Here is a 20,597-nt window from a genome sequence, read left to right as displayed (position 1 = left end):
TACTTTAATGATAAATCGTGGTTATAATTTCACTAAATAACCATCCCTGGTTTATCAGCTTATTAGAATTTTACCTTTGAATTTTGACTAGATATGCACAAAAAGCAAGGCCAGCATAAAGAGATTTTTTATTAAGTAAGTGCTTTGGTTTGAAGTATTTCAAGTTAAAACTAAGTAATTGCTAATGGAGACCTATAAACCAGATATTCATTTGCTAGCTGTTCATTTCTTAACTGTTTCATATAGATGAGTTATTACTAAGTGGCAAAGAATTGGTATTTTTTAAAGCACTTAATTCATACATAAAATGGTATTTAACCATTATGATTTTTTACTATTTAAATTTATTTTTAATTAGTTTTTATTAGTTTTCCTAAGTAGTTTCAAAGAGCTCCAAAATACTGAATTTATCAGATGTTTGACAGTTTATATGTAGAAATTTAAATACTTCAGATTTTACCTGAGTGCTAGATTGCTTTAAAGACATTATTGAATTATAACTACATAGTAGTTAACAATTACATGAAGTAAATGAAGATCATTCAGAATGAATGAATTCCTATTTAAAGCATATTATGTGTACTATTTTTGAGAAATGCTGAATACTTGAACTGGGATGGAAGAAAATTTGAAATAAAGTTCCTTAATTCTAGATGTAAAAAATATTAAAATATACTACAGAAATATTAAATGTAACAATCTATCTTGGCCTGATTTATCTTAAGTGAAACAGTTGAATTACATGATTTCCAAAGACTTGTTTTACCTTTTAAGTTTGACGCTTTTTGTTAAGAAAAGTTGTGTACTATGACTACATTTTAGAAAATTTGAAGCTATATAATCAAGTATTTACTAGAAATTTTAAAGAGTGCATTAAGTAATTAAGAGAAAAAATATGTAAAGGCTGACATGTTTGCGCGCGCGCACACACACACACACACACACACACACACACACACACACGACCTTAGTATACTGGTCTGGGATTTTAAATGGGTAGAATGGGATTTCGTAAGATTATAGTGATCTTTTTTGTGTGTCATTTAGCATGTTGCCACTAGGAAAATAAATTCTCATGCCTTTTCTTTTGTTTTTAGGATTTTCTCATTCAGCATTTACCTTTGGTATAGAAAGCCATATCAGTCAGTCCAATATAAATGGTGCCCTCGTCCCACCTGCTGCATTGATTTCTATCATCCAGAAAGGTCTACAGTATGTAGAAGCAGAAGTTAGTATTAATGAGGTAAGGAAGACTTACTTCAAGTACTAATTTTTACTCTTAAATATGCCGTTAAGTCAGCTGTCTTGCTTGCTTATTCAGTATTCTGACTTTAGCTTCACAGGGGTAACAAAAGTGCAGACAGTTCATCCCTAATGTAGTAGTCAGGTTGCACCGGCAAGGTGTTGGCGCCTAGTAGTTTGTTTGCCTTCATCTGTTTTTATAAGTAAACACTAAGAAATAATTTTTATTAACAGCATTGTGCTGGGGAATGCTAAGATCATAATTATTGGCCTGAAAATTGTAAATTCTCACATTATTTGAATACACCCTAATTTAAACCAGTTTATAGTTGAAGCCAACTCTGGATGGTACTGCCGATCTAAGGACTACATGTGAGTAGTTTGTTTGGCTTAGGTGTCAGCATACTGTGGCCCATTAGCCAAATGCTGCTCTCTGTTTTAGTAAATAAAATTTGATTGGAACACAGCCACACTCATTTACATATTGTCTATGGCTACTTTTGGCAGAATAGTGGTTGCGACAGAGACCTTATGGCCTGCAAAGCCTAAATTAATATTTACTGTCTACTCTTTTACAGGAAAAGGTTGTAAACTATACCCCCGGTCTAGTTTAAAATGTTGTTTTTGGTTTTGGTTTTGTTTTGGGTGCGTGACGGAGTCTTGCTCTGTTGCCCAGGCTGGAGTGCAGTGGTGCGATCTCGGCTCCCTGCAGCCTCCGCCTCTTGGGTTCAAGCTATTCTCCTGCCTCAGCCTCCTGAGCAGCTGGGATTACAGGCACCCATCACCACGCCCAGCTAATTTTTGTATTTCTGTAGAGACGGGGTTTCCCCATGTTGTCCAGGCTGGTCTTGACTCCTGACCTCAGGTAATCTGCCCACCTCGGCCTCCCAAAATGCGGATTACAGACGTGATCCACCATGCCCAGCCTAGTTTAAAATTTTTGTGTATAGTGTGGAGCTTTTCCCATTACTTTTATTTCAGAGATTAACATGTTCCACTTTTGCGAGTATTTTTTAAACTGAAGTATCCATGATTTCTGTATCAATGATTATTACTAGAGTTAGAAATTACATAATATACTAAAATGGATTTTTTTGTTTCCTCAGCTCTTTGAGTGAAAATCCACTAACACAAAACTAAATTTTTTCTTACAACGTGTGTAAATTTGACATAGCGCTTATTCCACAGTGTATCTGTGTTGGGTTTAGTATCTTTATAAAATTATCTGTAAGTTAAAATACTTTCTCCCGTTCCTCAAATACTGTGTTACAATTGCAGTTCAGAAACACTGCAAAAACGTGCAGTGTTTTTGCAGCTCACATTACCCTACCATGACACTGTAGATTGTCACTGGTACGCGTTTACCAGTTTAAGTGAACGAGACTTCACAAATGCATGCTCCCAGCTAATTTGTACTCTTTGTGTTTCTGACTTGCTCTGTGTTTGTGTCTCTTCTTGTGCTTACTTGGAGAACTCTTTATTAGGAACTTCCTAATATCAATAAGTGGAGCTTTGGAAATTTCAACAACTCCCTAATATTCAAGAGCACTATAGCTCATGAAGTCTATTTCTGCTTTAATATTTGAATCAAATCACAAGAAACTTTTTAACTCAAAGTTTTTAGTTTTTTAAAAGAGGTATTTACTATAATGGGGCACCAGGCCTTTGATCATTCTATGACCTATTCCATATTGTTTGTTGCTTTGACTAACAGAATTTCAGAATCTAATTAATAAACCTTTTTATCAGCTCGGCCTGCATCTTTCAGCTCTATCTGTACAGCTCTATACTGTAATAATAGTGTGAACTAAATAAAAAGGAAAATTTAAGCAGTCATTTCCAGTTGCTGCTTGTAGTTTCTTTATTCCGTCGGGACTTCTTATATGAATTCAGAAAGTTCCTCAAAATGTTTTTCTAGGAATGAAGATTTTCATTTCATTTCTGATTTTGTATAAATACAAATAACTTTAAATATTGCCTTTGATTTTTCTTCTCTCACAATTTTCCAAATCCAGGATGGTACCTTGTTTGATGGTCGACCAATAGAGTCTCTGTCCCTGATAGATGCCGTAATGCCTGATGTAGTACAAACAAGACAACAAGCTTATAGAGATAAGCTTGCACAGCAACAGGCAGCAGCTGCTGCAGCTGCCGCAGCTGCAGCCAGCCAACAAGGATCTGCAAAAAATGGAGAAAACACAGCAAATGGGGAAGAGAATGGAGCACATACTATAGCAAGTGAGCTCAGACAAGAATTTTTTTTTTTAATTACGTGGTTTATTTTTTAAACTTTTAATTCGGGGTACATGTGCAGATTTGTTAAATAGAGGAACTCATGTCACAGGGGTTTGTTGTACAGACTATTTCATCACCCAGGTACTAAGCCTAGTGCCCAGTAGTTATTTTTTCTGATCCTCCTCTTCCACCCTCCATCCCCCAGGAAGGTCCCAGGAGATAAGAATTTTTAAAAGTTTATTCTCAGAGGAAATATATTTGCTTTAACAGAATGTCCCATCTTCTATGCTGAAATAATTTCATCTGTTATTTGCACCAACTTGTTTTCTTAACTTGTATCGCACAGTTCAGATTTTTATTCCTGAAACTCCAAAAAGCTAGATTTACTTTTATTTTCTTTTTAAAATATCTAGAAGCCCTTTTCCCATCATTAAATGAATTTTTGTATCTACATTTGATTTCTAAATGAAATTGTAATACTAGTTATCAACAAATACCATAGCGCTCTGACATTGAGATAAAAGGCAAGTCATGTTATATGAATGATATCAGCAACCCCTACTGGCAGAAACTCAGAATAGTACTGGTAGACATTATGTTTAGTTCAAACCATTTTATCGTTTTATCCATGTTTAGGTCTAATCATTTAAAGTCTGCATCCCACCCCCACCCCCATCCCTCTTAAAAAAAAAGTATGGTCAATACTTAATTAAAGGTACCAATTTATTTTCTATGTGACTAAGACTGTGTAGTCATGTTCAGCTTAACTTGATAATGTTAACCCTGTATGTGATAAAGGAAGGTATTTGCTAGTTAAGAATTCACCCATCCGCCATATTGTAATACTGCCTAACTGGAATTGCTTACTTGTTTTTCACGATGCAGATAATCATACTGATATGATGGAAGTGGATGGGGATGTTGAAATCCCTCCTAATAAAGCAGTTGTGTTGCGGGGCCATGAATCTGAAGTTTTCATCTGTGCCTGGAACCCTGTTAGTGATCTCCTAGCATCAGGGTGTGTTTCTCAAAGTGATACTAAAATGGCTTTTACAAATATCTTACTGAGCATTTTATAAACATATGCATTATTCAGGTTTTCTGTTGTTGCTTATTTGTGGCCATTTTGTCTCTGTAAATGTTTTATTCCTTCATGAAGTAATTGTAGAATTTTTAATTAAACTTACTGTTTCGAGAACGCTTGGGGGTCTCAATGTGTAGAATGGGAAAAATACTGGAAATGAAAATCTGTGATAGTTGAGTTTTTATTTGCCTTATTAATATTCAGATGTAAATATGTTGCCTTGATTCTGATAGTTGAGAATGTCATGAGGATTTAAAATACATTGCATACTTTTATAGGTCTGGAGACTCAACAGCAAGAATATGGAATCTTAGTGAGAACAGCACCAGTGGCTCTACACAGTTAGTACTTAGACATTGTATACGAGAAGGAGGGCAAGATGTTCCAAGCAACAAGGATGTCACATCTCTAGATTGGAATGTGAGTATCACTATATCCATGATGGATATAATTACTAGTATACCTAACCCTCAGAGCCTCAGACTCATGGCACGGTTTGTCTATTTGTTCAGAATTTGGGGTTTTATTAACTAGTAACAACAAACTGGGAGTCGTCACCTGCCAGCCCTCTCCTCCACTGTGGTGTTAAAGACACAAACTTGCCTTAGACCAGGGTACAATGTCCAGCTCTTTAGTGTATCCCGCAGCATCTCCTTGGTTAAATTGTTACTGTTTACTCTGTACTTCGTTTTCCTTAAATGTCAGGTAGATCTGTGAAAATGGTACCTAAATATTTGAGATAATAGGCGAAAATTCTTACCATAATAACAAACAACATACTAAATCCGTAACAACCGAGTTCTTAGTTGGGGGATAAAAGAATTCTATGTAGCAGAAAACATGTTCTTGTTTTTCTCTTTGTTCTGTGAACTGTTACAACTTTATTACCAATTTCCTTTTAGGGATCATTAGTCTAGATAATGTCTAAATTTTATTCCCACTGTAGGAATCTTCTAATTCTCTGATTCTATGTATGATTCAACATCTTTCAGGACAATTTGACTACTCTGACTTACAAAAAACTTTCACTTCATTGTTGATAAATTGTCATCGTTTAGTTGTAAATAATATCTCTTACCTCACCCTGCTAGCCCCCGCCACGCCCCCAAACCTCTTAGATATATTTCAGCATTGCAAAGAATATCTCACGATAGTAGTTCTTCCTCAGCAAATGAATGTTCTTTTCTCTTCTATTTAACAACTTTTGTGGGCTTTCTAAAGGATCTTCTAATTCTTTTCCCAAGGAATGAGATCTATCTTTAAAATCATTATTCCCACTAAAGTTCTCAGTTTCTGTGACATGTTTTTTCAGAAATCATAACTGGGTATTTTTAGCATTTTCTTCCAAAATTGCCAGCAGCATGTTTACTCTTCCCCTCCGTATGACAATTCTAAAAATTCCAAAGGGGTTTAGCACATTGTAGTATTATTTACTTATAGGATCAAGATAGAATTATTTTCTTAATATAGGCCCTTATTGTATCTTAGTTCAGACATCTTATAGCTTTCTTATGCTACCTGGCCCACAGGTCATGTTAATTTAATGAAATTTACAGTTTACACTGAAAAGGATGGTTAATGAATGAATATTGGTTTGTTCAGCTTGGTAGTTCTGAACTGCATTTTATAGTTTTGAAAAGTGTGGGCTTTTTGAAAATGTGTTAATCACGGTGAGCTTGGAAAACATCATCCTCGATTAATGATTCTTTTTCATGGCTAAAGCAAGAGAGCCTGTGAGATTTCTCATCTTTAAAGTATTCTTTTCCTAGTTGAGCAGTTCATGAACTAAAACATTTAGGGACTGATAGTTTAGAGGAAACTTAACATTGTGTAGAATCTGGAAATAAGCTTTTACTGTTGACTTCAACATGGCTCCCCTTCTTCTTCAGATAGAGCCCTAAGGGATTGCCATGTCTTAGCAGAACTGAGTCTGCAGTTCCCAGAACCAGCATTTGTTTTTGTTTGTCACTTAGCCATACTCCTAAAATGGCTTGAGAGATGTGAAATAGGTGATCTTGTTTTGAATGCCCTTACCAAAACCCATCAAGAATATGTCAAGTAATGCAGGATTTCATTCTCCAGTAATGTTTAGTCATTCTAGCAATAGTCTGTTTACTATAATCTGTAACTTTTGCGTTTGCATAGAGTTAGTTAGATCTGTCCTGTTATTACACCATTCATCCAGGCAAGGCGCATAGCAAGGGAATATAAGTTGAGAGAAATTTATATGGACTTTTCCTCCGGTAAAGTAGGCAGTTATACTTACTTCATTAATTATAAAGTCAGCCTGCGCTCTTTTCTGGCTCTTTTGCTTGTGTTGCTCTTTTTATTGGCAAATATTTCATAGTGGGAAGGGATTAATAATAGAAAGGAACATTCAAATGTTTAAGAATCCGATCATTTGAAACAATGATATTGTTTGGATCATACACACACACTTTGTTTTAGACAGTAAAGGATTTAGAGGAATGGCCATATAAAACCTTCTAATCACATTTTAAAGTTTTCCTTTTTTTACTTCTAATAAATCATTCTAAGATTATGAATTTGATGTTCGCCCCAATCCACCACCCTACCTTCATTCTTAGTTGTGTGAGTCTGTGAGACTACTTTGGGCATGCATGAGGCGGGATGATGTAGATCCTGGTCCAGAGCTATTACTGTCAGTTGTTGAGCTTTGGATATAAGGCCCCCGTACAACACTAGCTTCACAACAGTGAAAGGGTTTCATAGGCCTTTAGTGGCACTCACAAGTAGGCAAAACTGGCAAGTTTTGAAGCAGAGAATGTCTTCATTCTCTTCTGTACCTGGGATTTAAACATGAGATACTTCAACAACAATTAAATTATAAACCGTATCTAGATTATATAATTAAAGAAATGTTTTTCTCTGGCAGAGTGAAGGTACACTTCTAGCAACTGGTTCCTATGATGGGTTTGCCAGAATATGGACTAAAGATGGTAAATGAAGCATTTTCCTTTTTATTTTGTTGTTGATCTGAAGTTAGAAAATTTAAAGTAATGTTACTGTTTTTCTTTTGAATTTTAGGTAACCTTGCTAGCACCTTAGGGCAGCATAAAGGCCCTATATTTGCATTAAAATGGAATAAGAAAGGAAATTTCATCCTAAGTGCTGGAGTAGACAAGGTAAAAGCTCATTAAGTTCTGTAAAGGTGAATGTATTACAGGGTTTAATTGAAAGCAGTGTTTTGTCTTAGCTGCCAATCACATGAACATTCCTATTTGGGAAATTCAAATATGAATTTATGATAGAAATACTTTCTTAGGTCTATCAGCTCTTTCCTGAATCTACTTATCAAAATGTTTTTATCCTTTTATCTGTGTGAACACTTTTAATTTTAGCTGGAATTTGAGCCATAACCAATGTCATACCTCCTGCACTTTTTGCTTCCCTTCTGCGGTTTCTAGTTAGTCTCACCAGTGAACATGGCTCTGGAGTGAATCCATGGGAAATTCTAGAGCTGGTCTGTTAGCCAACTCCTGGTACTTAAGTGAAGCTAATATGAAATGCAGGATCTGTCTATTCTTCATCTAACTTGGCTGGTGAATATAGATGAATTGGAAATACGACCTTCTTCCTCCTAAATAAGGGTTTAAGATTATCTTAATCCAGGAAGGGACATGATAATAATTGAGTGTGGTGTCAAAACAGGGAAGTGAAGAGAAACTGGTTCACTCTTTATATTCAGAGAGCAATAAAAAAAAGTGGCAAAAGGGGAAGAAAAGTGAAGTAGGCTGGGAAGGAGAGAGATTGAGTCCTGTTGATAGTCACTGCCACTATACAATACTTGAGGTTCTTGCTTTAAGTATTGCCAAAATTCAAAGCTGCCTTTTTGTGTAAATATGAGCCTTTAAAATCTTTCAATATTGAGAACTGATTGCATTGTTAACCAAAAACTTACTCTCTTAGTAAACATCTATACGAATCTCACTTTAATGTACTATTGCAATGGAGTTTTTAAAGCAAAATCTAATACAATGCCTCACGCTTTGTAGATTGCCAATAATTGTTATTTGAAGTAAGTTGACCGAGCAGAATCAACAGGGAAAAACCAAACTACTTAATAGTCATTTGCTCCGGAAGTGGAGTATAGCCTTGTGGTACTATTTGGGATAAAGTGTTTAAAATTAAATCCACTCTGACATTGCATATTGCTTTAATACAGTTAGGCATATAATTTACGCATCTATGATAAACTTCTTTGCATGAGTTTATTTTTCTTTTCCTTTTACTCTCAGACTACAATCATTTGGGATGCACATACTGGTGAAGCCAAGCAACAGTTTCCTTTTCATTCAGGTAAATTTCTTATAATTTACGTGAAAGCTGGAGCTTGCTTCTGTTTTTCTAACAAAACTTCTAACAGCATATAATTTATTTTAAATGTTGAAATATCAAGTATCAGTCTTGTTACTAGTCCTTTCGAGAGTTGATGTTCCATGACATTCAGACTCTTAATTGTCAGAGGATCATCAAACGTTTTCTGTGAAATGCACCATAAATAAAGCATTTGCAGCCTGGTGCAATTAGGGGTGGCATTATTTAATGGAAAGAACATAGATTTTTGAATCAGAAAATCTGAGTTTGAATGTCAGTTCCACTCCACTTAAGAAGCATTAAGACTGAGAGTCACTTAACCTTTCTGAGCCTCCTTTTCACTATCTGTGAATGAGGGATAATAATAATAATAATAATAATGCCTATTTGTTATGGGGATAAGACTAAATGATATACATGAAAATACTGCATAGACTCCTGTAGGTTTAGGTATTGTCATTTTCTCATTTTGGATCGAGGTACCTGAGCATCTGTCTACCTGAAGTGAACAATAGACTTTCCCAATGTTATTGGAATGTTGGTGGCTTAGATGGATTTCTCTTTTAAGAAATACGCCTGTAATCCCAGCACTTTGGGAGGCCGAGGTGGGCGGATCACAAGGTCAGGAGATCGAGACCATGGTGAAACCCATCTCTACTAAAAATAGAAAAAATTAGCCGGGCTCAGGGGCGGGCGCCTGTAGTCCCAGCTACTCAACTCGGGAGGCTGAGGCATGAGAATTGCGTGAACCCGGGAGGCGGAGCTTGCAGTGAGCCGAGATTGCGCCACTGCACTCCAGCCTGGGCGACAGAGCGAGACTCCGTCTCAAAAAAAAAAAAAAAAGAAAAGAAATACTCAGTCTGGTACTTTTATCTGATTAATCCGACCTCGAAAGTAGTGCTCCGTCCTGCATGATATACAGCCACACACCCAGACATTCAGCTTGAGTAGAGAGCCAGGCATATTTTTGTGCCTGCGCTCCATTTCAGTCTAGAACCTTTGCACCACTTTTCAGTGAGTTTCCTGACTGCAGGAACTAAATGATGTTAAGCTGGAACAAGATACCCAGTGGTTTTAGTATTACCTGATTTAGCTGTCTCTCTGATTTTGTTGTGCTGGAAAAAATTTTAATTTGGAGACTGACTAAAATAATAACCCTGGTTCTTCTCAAATCTTTGATGACATCCTTTTACAAACAGCCAGTGGCACAGCATCAACTTTAAACTGGAAATTTGCAACTTCAGGCATTTTGCTTTTTTTCATTCTTTGTTTAGTGTGCCTAAACAAGCAAAATAAGGTGCAAAATGATTTTTCTGTAGTATCTGAATAAGTTTGCAAACATCGTTAAACAATTCCACTTGATGAACACTCACCACTCGAATAAGCATTTACACACATTTTTGTTCACCTGTTGTACTTCCTTTTCACCTTTGCTTCTAGTTTTCAGAATTCTGTCAGGCTTCTGGCTGTTAATCATAAAAATTTCTCATACATCCTAGGAGTAATGTAAAGTTGAAGTATGTTTATGGTACTGTTGCTGGGTACCATATGATTAGTACCAACTTTGTGTTGGAGATGATGCTCTTTCTGTCCCCTTTAGTCCTGACTATAACCTGATGAGGTACATAGTATGAAAGTATTTTTATGAATGAATAAGCTTCAGTTTACCCATCGTATTCTTTCTTACCATACTTTTGTTTTTAAAAACAGTTTTATTGAGGCACAGTTGACATAAAATGAACTGTATATATTTTACTTGAACAATTTGATGTATTTTGACCTATGTATACACCATTGAAACTATTACCACACTCAGGATGATGAATATATCTGTTAACCTTCAGACATTTCTTGTTGTCCCTTAGTAATACCTCTCTCCCATCCCCAGAGATTAGATTACATTATATGATTGGAATCATAAAGTACATACTCTTTTTTGGTCTGTCTTCATTTATTCTGCATAATTTTTAATTCCTGCAATATACAAAATATATCTTATTCAACTGTTTATATTATCAGTAAGGCATCTAATCAACAGCTGGCTATTAGTTGGTAAGATTTTGGGGATTCAAAAAGCCATATGCAGATTTCCAACTGCACAGGGGGCTGGTGCTCCTAACCCTCACATCATTCAAAGATTAATTGTATCATATGTTCAGAAAGCTAAGTAGAGACAGAGAAGATGTCATTAAACTTCTAGAGGCAAAAACAACATGTGAGATGAAAAATGCCCCGATAGGATAAACCACAGATTTGATGCTGCAGAAGAAATGATTTACGACCTTGGAGGCTGCATAGAATCTATCCAAAAACAGAGAACATAGACTGGAAAAGAGGGTGGGGACAGAGCATCAATGAGTTGTGATACAACTTTGGACAGACTAATACCTAAGTAGTCAGAATCTTAGGTAAAAAGGTAGGGAAGAGGGGCAGAAAATAAAATGAAGTATTTAGCCCATTTAAAATATCACCTCAAGGTAGATGGTGACCAGTTAAAGGTGTGCACTGTAAATCCTGAAACCACCACTAAAAATAAAGAATTACAGGTAAGAACCCACCAAAGGAGAAGAAAATGTCATCATAAAAAATATCCAATTAATCCAGATGGAGGTAGAAATACAAAAAGAGGAAGAACGGAAGAGATAAACAGAAATACAGTAAATTTAAATGTAACCTTATGACAAAGCAAATTAAGTGTAAATGGCCTAAATATTAAAAGGCAGAGATTGTGAGATTAAATCAACAAGCAAGACTCAACTATATGCTGCCTATGTAAAATAGACTTCAAATAGAAAAACATCAATAGACTGAAAATAAAATGATGTGAAAATGTATACCATGCCATCACTAATCAAGAGACAGCTGAAATGGCTACGTTAATAGACAAACTAGATTTCAAAGCTCAGAAGAATTACAGGGGAAAAGGAGGTTATTAATACAATGTTAAACAGTCAATTCAAAACATTTTAAAATGACAATGCATTTAATAACACTTTAAAAATGTATGAAGCAAAAAATGATGGAGCTTCAAAGGAAATAGAAATTACGGGGCTTCCAATTACTGTTGAATATTTCAATATTCTTCTCTCAATAATTGATGGAATGAGAAGACAGGAAGAAGGAATTAAGTCTGTAAACGATTTGAAGATTATCTAGTAACTTGACCAACTAAATGACATTTATAACAACAATGAAATTAAATTAGAAATCAGTATTAGAAACATCTCTGGAAGAGCCCAAATACCCAGGAACCCACACTTTTAAATAACTCATGGGCCAAAGAAGAAATCAAAATTAAGTTAGAAAGTTTTATATTTGACTGCAGATTTTATGAATTAATAATATATTAAAATCCATTGAATTGTATACTTTAAACAGGTGAATTGGTATGTGAATTATATGTCAATAAAGCTTTTTAAAAATGAAGTCAGTAATAAATGCATCCTTCTTCGCTCATAGGTTTATTCCTTCTCTTTTAAAATTACGGAGGCTACATGGGTTAATGAAAGTAAATCAGAACAGGGGTGGATTAGACAAAAATTTTAACTTTAGCTCCAAGATTTTAAAACATTGTATAATTGGGAAAATTAAGTTTTCTTAGCCTCTTAACGTGTAAAATGAGACTGCTGTTAGTGAACACAGCTGTCTCACTTGTCAGGTACATAAAATTTTTTTTTTAAATGTTAGAACTTTCTTTCTAAAAAGCTTGTACTATCAAGACTCATTTTAGGAATAAATATAAAATAAAGAGGTATGTGTTCTTTGATTATATCAATCTGTAAGCACTGTATTTTATGAGGCAGGCATATCACAGAAGCATTAATCACACAGCTTACGTTGCAACATTTCCTACATCTCAACAATCTTGATTTGGTTATGTAGTTTGTTTTTTTTTTTTTTTGTTTTCTTTTTATGAACCTAATAGCTTATTTGTTTTAATGCTGTTTTGTTGTTGTTGTTGTTTATTTTAGCCTCCTCTCTAACATTTTGCAGGCTGCCCTGTATAAAATTAACACCTCTGGAACATCCTGACGGATATTTGGCCTTCTTAATAACATTTTAGTGTCTTCTAAATCAATTAGATTTTTCAGGCTTCCTTCCCTTCCCCATTTTTTGCACTTGTTAACAATAGAAAGATTATTTACCAAAGAAACACTAAAATTTTTAGAATTGTATTTTAAGTAATAACATTTAATGTTAAAATGAAAGTGCATAGTAGTTACTGAATTAGCTTCCATGGAGGAAAATGGAGTGTAAACCAAACAGACACTCCAAGAAAGGGAATTTAATACAAAGAAATAGTTGCAAAGGTGTTGGGAAGAGTGAAAAACTAAGGAATAGGAGGTAACCCAGAGACTAATTGAAGGAAGTCTAAGACTCTAGAGGAGAAGGCAGGACGTGATTGTCCTGTAGGGACTGGGATGTAGAGGATAGGCTGCCTGGCAATACTCAACACCCAGTCTGAAATGATGGCTATCGTGCCTGTCGTCTTACTACTCCTGACTTTGGACTCCTCACTTTGAATTCCTGACAATGTCTTACATTGTATGAACCCACGTGGAAACCACTAGGCACAGGAACCTGGGAAATAACTTACAATAGCCCTCCTGGGTTTCTCATCCTAGCAGGGCAGAGTACAGAAAGGAACGAATGAGAGTTGACTGCCAAATGAACAGGACAGTCATCCACATTGCTGTCAGAAATGGTGATACACACAAACAGAGGCAGAGTTCACACATCATGCTGATAAAGTTGGCACTTATTTTTGTTTGCTAGTTGATTTAGGTTGGGTTCTCCCAAAAGGCAGGCCCTGTGCCAAACATTTGAGTGACGTGACTTATTGCGGAAAACCTCTTAGGAGAAATAAGTGAAGAAATATGGGAAGCAGGATGGGGGAGTGGGAAGAAGCCAAGGAAGGAAGTGATCGCTGGTGAAGAAAGGCCCAGTCTCAGCCTGGTGCAGAGGGGAGCTTGCACCTCACGTTTTTCTTACATTGAACCAAGGATGCTAGGTCTTTAGATCTCCCCTCCCTCCCTCCTTCCCCAAAACATACACAACACCAGCTTGGATACACCTCTTCTAGGGAGGACGCAGCAGCAGAGCAAGGCAGTTCTGTGAAGTTTGTCCCTGGCAGCCTTTAGCAGTGAAGCACTCAGCTGGGAATTGTACACAGCACAGGCAAAAAGGCTTATGGGCAGGAAAACCAAACACCAGCTAAAGCAGTGCTGCTTCATGACTAGTATAAAAGTGCAGCTTACAACGTACTCAGCCTGACAGCTCTGAAGTGTGGTTTTTGATTGTGTTTACTTTGTTGGGAATTCTCATAATTTGAAATTTTGTATAAAAGGTGAATTCATGTTAATAATTTCATATGGCACTGCGTTTGTTAAAAAGTTGACTGAGGGAGGGTTAAATGTTTTAAATATAGTTATTCGAAATTTCATATACCCTCCATAGTAAGTTCCCTTTAAATATTTTCTTTCCAATCTATTTCCTTTATGAACTTAACTCAATCCAAGTGGTGTCCTGATACCTAGTTTTTCATTATAGAAATATACCCAAAACTATTTTAATGTCTGGTCATATTACTACAATTAGCTTCTTTGTTCTTTAGTACATAGTACTTTTAGATTTGGGGCTTACCTGATTTGTCTTTCGCCAGGCAATGAAATCAGTTTCTCTTTCCTGTTATCCTTTGTCTTTTTTTAAAAAAAGTCTCCATATAGTTCTGATTAAAATTTCCTTTCTGAGTTCTAAATGCTTTAAATCTTCTTTTTGCATTCTTTTTACTTCTCCTATCCGTAGTTAACAAGTTCTTATGCATGACATATCTCTTGGCTTATAAGTTTAACTGCTGAAGCACCTGTTTATGTTTCATTTTTAACATAGCCAGTTACTGTTATACTTGGATATACGCAATGAGAGAGTTTGTGGCTTTGTTTTCCCTTTCCACAGACATCTCTAATCTCCTTTATTAAATGCTTTGTATTTCTACTAATTAATATACATAGCTAAACTTTTTGTTTTTGTTTTTTGAGACAAAGTTGCCCAGGCTGGAGTGCAGTGGTGCAGTCCTGGCTCACTGCAGCCTCGATCTCCCCAGGTCAAGCAGTCCTGCCTCAGCCTTCCAATAGCTGGGACTGTAGACATGGACCCACTACACCTGCTTAATTTTTTATTTTATTTTATTTTTTAGAAATGAGGTCCCACTCTCTTGCCCAGGCTGGTCTCAAACACCTGGGCTCAGGTAATTCTCCTGCCTTCACTCCCAAAGTGCTGAGTCACACCTGGCCACACAGCTCAACTTTAACCCTCTTGTTTTTCTCCTTTAGTTTTTTCTTTAAATTAGGGTTGATAAACTTTCACTAAAGGACTTGAAAGTATTTTAGACATTGCAGGCCATAAGATCTCTGTTGCCACTAGTCAGCTCTGCCCTTGTAGTGAAAAAGCAGCCATAGATAATATGCAACTTAATGCATTTGTCTGGGTTTCAATAAAACTCTTATTTATGGACACTGAACTTTTAAATCTTACTTCACATTTGTATGTCTTCCTTTGATCCCCTCCTCCACCCTTGCAATATAAAAGCCATTCTTGGCTCATGTGCCATAGTTTGCCAACCCCTGCTTTAAATGCAGTGTCTTTGATATACTTCTGTTGCTTAACCCAGTTACTCGCTTAACCCAGTTACTCACTATCATTACCGTCATCTGTGTTGCTAATTACGGAGATCCTTTGCACCTTGCAGCAGGGGAAAAGGATGTTCAATAATTTCAGAGCTAAACTCGGGCAAAGTATTAAATGCGAGCCTGGTTTGGGGCTTTGGAGGTTTTAAATTCATTGATTTTAAGGGGCATTTGCTTTTAACAGGTGTTTGACAAAAGTTGCTTAGAAGAAAATTATTTGGAAATCATATGCCGTATTCCATTTGTTAGTTGAGTAGATAATAATGGGAATGATACATATTCAGTATAACACTTGTCTGACTCTTGTAATTTACAAAGTACTTCCACATACATTACCTCACCTGGTCTTCACCATGTGTACTAAGGATAAAGATAGTACAAGTTTAGTATCCCTTATCTAAGTGTTTGGGACCATGATTGTGTTGCACTTTTTATTTTTTTTCTGATTTTGGAATATTTGCATATACATAAGGCAATATCTTGGGGATGGGACCCAAGTCTGAACATGAAATTAATTTATGTTTTACATACACCTTATAGCCAGATGGTATCATTATATAGTATTTTCACTAGTTCTGTGCATGAAGTAAAGTTTGTATTAAGTATTTAATGTGTGGAATTTTCCACTTGTGGCATCATACTAGCATTCAAAAAGGTGGAGATTTTGCAGCATTGTGGATTTTGAATATTCAGATTGGGGTACTCAACTTGTGTGTTAATCCTCACTCTAGATGAGGATATATCATAAGAGGTTAAGTGACTTGCTTGTGTCCACTAATTAGGCAGTGACACAACCGAGGCTTCTTGTCCATTGAGCACTCACAGATTTTAGAAATGAAAAGCATGATATCTTCACATTTAATTTTATCATTTTATAAAAGAGAACCCAAGACCCAGTGCTAGTAATTTACGGAACCAGCTCTCAGGGACCTTCATCTCCCGGTTACTAGGCCAGTGTACTTTCTTTTAGGGCCTGCCTCACCTAGAAATAACTAAATTGAAATTTGTTAATACTGTTAAATATTGATACCTTTATTTTAATTTTTTCTTAATATCTTAAAAAGTATAAAGTAAAATGTTTAAGTGCCTATTAGTGTATTTTATTAGTCAACAATGGTTCAAAGCTAAAACTCTTGGATTTTAGTACATGTGGAATAAACGCAAACCTTACATTTGTTCTTTTGCAGCACCAGCATTGGATGTTGATTGGCAGAGCAACAACACCTTTGCTTCTTGTAGTACAGATATGTGCATTCATGTCTGTAAATTAGGACAAGACAGACCTATTAAAACATTCCAAGGACATACGGTAAGGAACCTTTTTTCCACGTTACAGTGGTCGTGGTTAACAAGTAACGTTTCAGAATAGTTTTAAAACATACATAGTTTTAAAGTATGTATGTTTAATGTTCAAATAGCTACCCAGTCTATACAATGAAAATGTGAATATTTGTTGTTATTTTTAGAATGAAGTAAATGCTATCAAATGGGACCCAACTGGCAATCTCCTGGCCTCCTGTTCTGATGACATGACTTTAAAGGTAATTTGCTTAGTAGGGAGAAATGGCATGGGATGTCACACACTATGATTGCTCTGACTGTTTTAAGATAATTTAGAATGTGTCTCTTACATTGAGTGTTTATGTCTGGATGAAAACTCCGACATTTTAAATGGCTAACCATTGGTTTTTAAGTTTTATACTTTCTTTTCTGAAATACATAAAACTATTTGAATGTAGCAAATTATATTAAAATGATGCCTTATGATACAATGGGACTTTTATGATACCCTGTTAGTTAGGGTTCTCCAGAGAGACAGAACCAATAAGAAGATGGATGGATGGATGGATGGATGGGTGGGTGGGTGGGTGTGTGGATAGATGGATGGATGGGAGATTTACTGTGAGAAATTATGTGAGAAATTTTTATTATGTGAGAAAAATTTATGTGAGAAATTATTTACTGTGAGAAATCATGGAGGCTGAGAAGTCCCACAGTCCACTGTCTACAAGCTGGAGGCCATGAAAGATGGAGGCGTGGTTCCATAGCCAGAGAAGGAGTGCCGATGGTGTAAGTCCCAGTCCAAGAGCAGAAGACCAGCATACCAACTCAACAGTCAGGCTGAGGCAGAGAATTCTCGCTTCCTTGGCGTTTTTAGAGCCTCACTGGACTGAGTGATGCCGCCCACCCCACCCCCACACTGGGGAGGGCGGCAGTCTGCTTTTCTCAGTCAGCTAAGTTAGCTCGTCTCAACTGGAAGTATCCTCAGACACGGCCGGAAATAATGTCTAACCAAATACCTGTACCCTGTGACTCAGTCAAGAAGACATATAAAATTAGCCATCACCAATAGTAAGAAAGGTCGTGCTATAAATTGTCTTCACCATTAGAAAGTCATATGTTGATGCAATTAGAGGTTATTTGCAATTAAATTTATTTGCATATGTAAAGATTTGACTAATAAGTACTCAAGATCTTTGTAGCATTCGTGGATTTGATTGAACTTCTTTGCGTTGTATTAATTTGATTTTGCTGTGGTATGAATATATATTACCATTGCTGGAAAACTGATATATAGCAGAGAATCTCTCAGTGAGGGAGCTTAGTTGACATACGAGCATCCACATCTCAACATGGATCTCTGTTTTTCTTGTTGTATGACTAAAAGCAAAACTGCTATCTTGCACCTAAGCAGATCTAAGCACACCAGATTCCTCAGTTGGGGAAAAAAGCATTTTGAGGTAAAGAACAACCTAATACTTATTGCCAAAATAAATGAAACTTTAAGCCCTCTCCTGCAACAGGTAACCTTCTACTGAAAACAGTTTTATCCTTGACTTTGCAGTACCAAGGACTGCAGATGTGATGGCACTTACAGATACGAAAATCTTGAGGGAAGACTGCTTTTCCTGCTACTATGAACAGATTAAATTTAACCTTGGGAAGCTTGTGAGGTTTTCTCCCTTAAGTATCTGCTATGTTTTTAGTTAGACAATTCTTAAGTCTGGGCTCCCTTACAAAATCGCTAATAGTAATACTTTTCTTAATGCTTTCATCTTTGGCTTTTCCTTATATGTACACGCATTAATGCTTACAACATGAAAAAATTTATTCTGAAATTGTGTGTGACACATTTGAGGAAATGACAGAAGGGTAATGTCCAGAGGGCCTTGTGCCACATATTGAGTTGAAGGTGGAGAAAAGTTAAAGCTAGAAATTGTCAGAGAGTTTTTCTTCATCCTAAGAATGTTTAAAGGTCATGAAGGATTTTAAAGCAAAAACTAGGGTGGATGGATAATGTGTAATGGGCTGTTTTCTGAGGAGAGGGAATGCCAGATGGAATGAGGTGACGATGAGTCATGTGAGTGGAGGAGATAGGTGGGACTGATGCTTGGAGAACTGTAAGCTCAAGATTAAAAACTGGGAATTCTTAGCAGATAGGTGGTCGTTAAAATCCTTGGGCATGGCCGGGCCTGGTGGCTCACTGTTGGGGTTCAATCAGTCTGGTGGGAAAAATATAAGAGACAGTTATAGAAATAGACACAAATCTTCTTGGAAGGCTGAGAAGTAACTTCAGTAATCGATCTGGTTGAATGCAGCCTGGTTCCTTTACCTTGAGTTAAACAAATTAAAGTAGTAATAAAGAAAGGCAGAGTAGTTTACCTAGCTAGCTTGTTTACTTATATAATATTAAGACTAAGCTTTGATGTACCATGGGTGCTTAAGTGCGTTTTACTTGTTGACTCAAGCCTGTATGAATTAATCTTACTGAATAAATGCGAGTCTCACCAGCTGATCAGGGCCATGGTTGCAACTGTTCACAGAACTCTCCAGGGAGTCTATAAGTGGCTCAGACACCCTCAGCTGGACTGGCAAAACAGAATATCTGTGTGTTAGTGTACTTTATTTATCCATCGCTGGGTCAGGGTCTGCGGGGACCCCAGCAGCTGGTACCCCTGTGAGAGGCACGTTGCCACAGCTCATACCTGTAATTAAAGCACTTTGGGAGGCCGAGGTGGGTGGTTCACCTGAGGTCAGGAGCTCAAGACCAGGTTGGTCAACATGGTGAAACGCCATCTCTGCGAAAATACCAAATTTAGCCAAGCATGGTGGCAGGCGCCTGTAATCCCAACTACTTGGGAGACTGAGGCAGAAGAATCACGTGAACCTGGGGGACGGAGGTTGCAGCGAGCCAAGATAGTTCTGGGCGACAGAGTGAGACTTGATCTCCAAAAAAAAAAAAAAAAAAAATTGGGGCAGGGACAAAACTGTGTGGGTAGTGCAGAGAGTGAGAAAAGAGGGGAGCTAAAAGAGTAAGTCTTCAGAAACTTAAATCACCAAATCAAGAGGAATGAGCTTTCCAAAGGAAACTGAGAAGGAATGACAAGTGGAAAAAGAAAGTACGTAGAGAAAATTATTTCAAGGGAGGTAAGAGTTGAGAGTGGCTATAGTATCAAATTCCATCAATTAGATCGAATGAAATCAGTTCTGAAAACATGTCGTTCAGATTTATTTTACTTGGGGTCGTAAATACACCAAAACACTGGGATGCTTCATTATCTTGTAATGGTCATGTCACGGAAATGTAAAGTTGAGCTAATTGTTTTCTTGGTTGGCTCTTGGGTTTGGGGTGTTGTATGTGTTTGTGTTAAGGAGATACTGTAGGACCTACCATGTCTTTATTGAGTGATTTTTTTTTTCAGAAATACTCTTCGTGTTGATTTCTATTAATTTTTGCTCAAAAATAATAGACACTTGAAATCTATATACATAGGCATATTTTCATCTCAGGAAAGGCTTATTCTCTACTTTGACTACTTTTGTCTACTTTTTTTCCCTACTTTTCGTCTTTTCATTTGAACTTTATTTCCTATGTTACTTTTTATGGTTCTCTGTGAGTCATCATTATTTGTAAGTTGGTTATTTATTTTCAGTTCTCCATTGTGAAATTTTCCTGATTCTAGAATTCTAAGAGCAGTTTATGATGTAGATCTTTTACTTAAAGGACAGTG

The 20,597-nt window shown here is 36.5% G+C and overlaps 1 protein-coding gene across 11 annotated transcripts in view; it reads left to right on the top strand.

Moving 5' to 3' along the window:
- LOC105489990 (TBL1X/Y related 1) overlaps positions 1–20,597 on the top strand; it is a 185,037-nt gene that overhangs the window by 150,383 nt on the left and 14,057 nt on the right. For all 11 annotated transcript variants that reach the window (XR_011619907.1, XM_071091270.1, XM_071091272.1 and 8 more), the window contains 9 exons: positions 1,098–1,243; positions 3,258–3,480; positions 4,363–4,495; positions 4,840–4,981; positions 7,458–7,521; positions 7,610–7,707; positions 8,821–8,881; positions 16,773–16,894; positions 17,052–17,126. Coding sequence is in view for 10 of the 11 variants with exons in the window: in XM_071091272.1 (XP_070947373.1) it covers positions 1,098–1,243; positions 3,258–3,480; positions 4,363–4,495; positions 4,840–4,981; positions 7,458–7,521; positions 7,610–7,707; positions 8,821–8,881; positions 16,773–16,894; positions 17,052–17,126 (1,064 nt within the window). In the remaining variant the exon portion in view is untranslated. The remainder of the gene's footprint in view (positions 1–1,097; positions 1,244–3,257; positions 3,481–4,362; positions 4,496–4,839; positions 4,982–7,457; positions 7,522–7,609; positions 7,708–8,820; positions 8,882–16,772; positions 16,895–17,051; positions 17,127–20,597) is intronic.

The sequence above is a fragment of the Macaca nemestrina genome, chromosome 2 (genome assembly GCF_043159975.1).
Source record: "Macaca nemestrina isolate mMacNem1 chromosome 2, mMacNem.hap1, whole genome shotgun sequence".
NCBI classification, from domain to species: Eukaryota; Metazoa; Chordata; class Mammalia; order Primates; family Cercopithecidae; genus Macaca; species Macaca nemestrina.
This window is presented reverse-complemented; position numbering and strand designations above follow the sequence as displayed.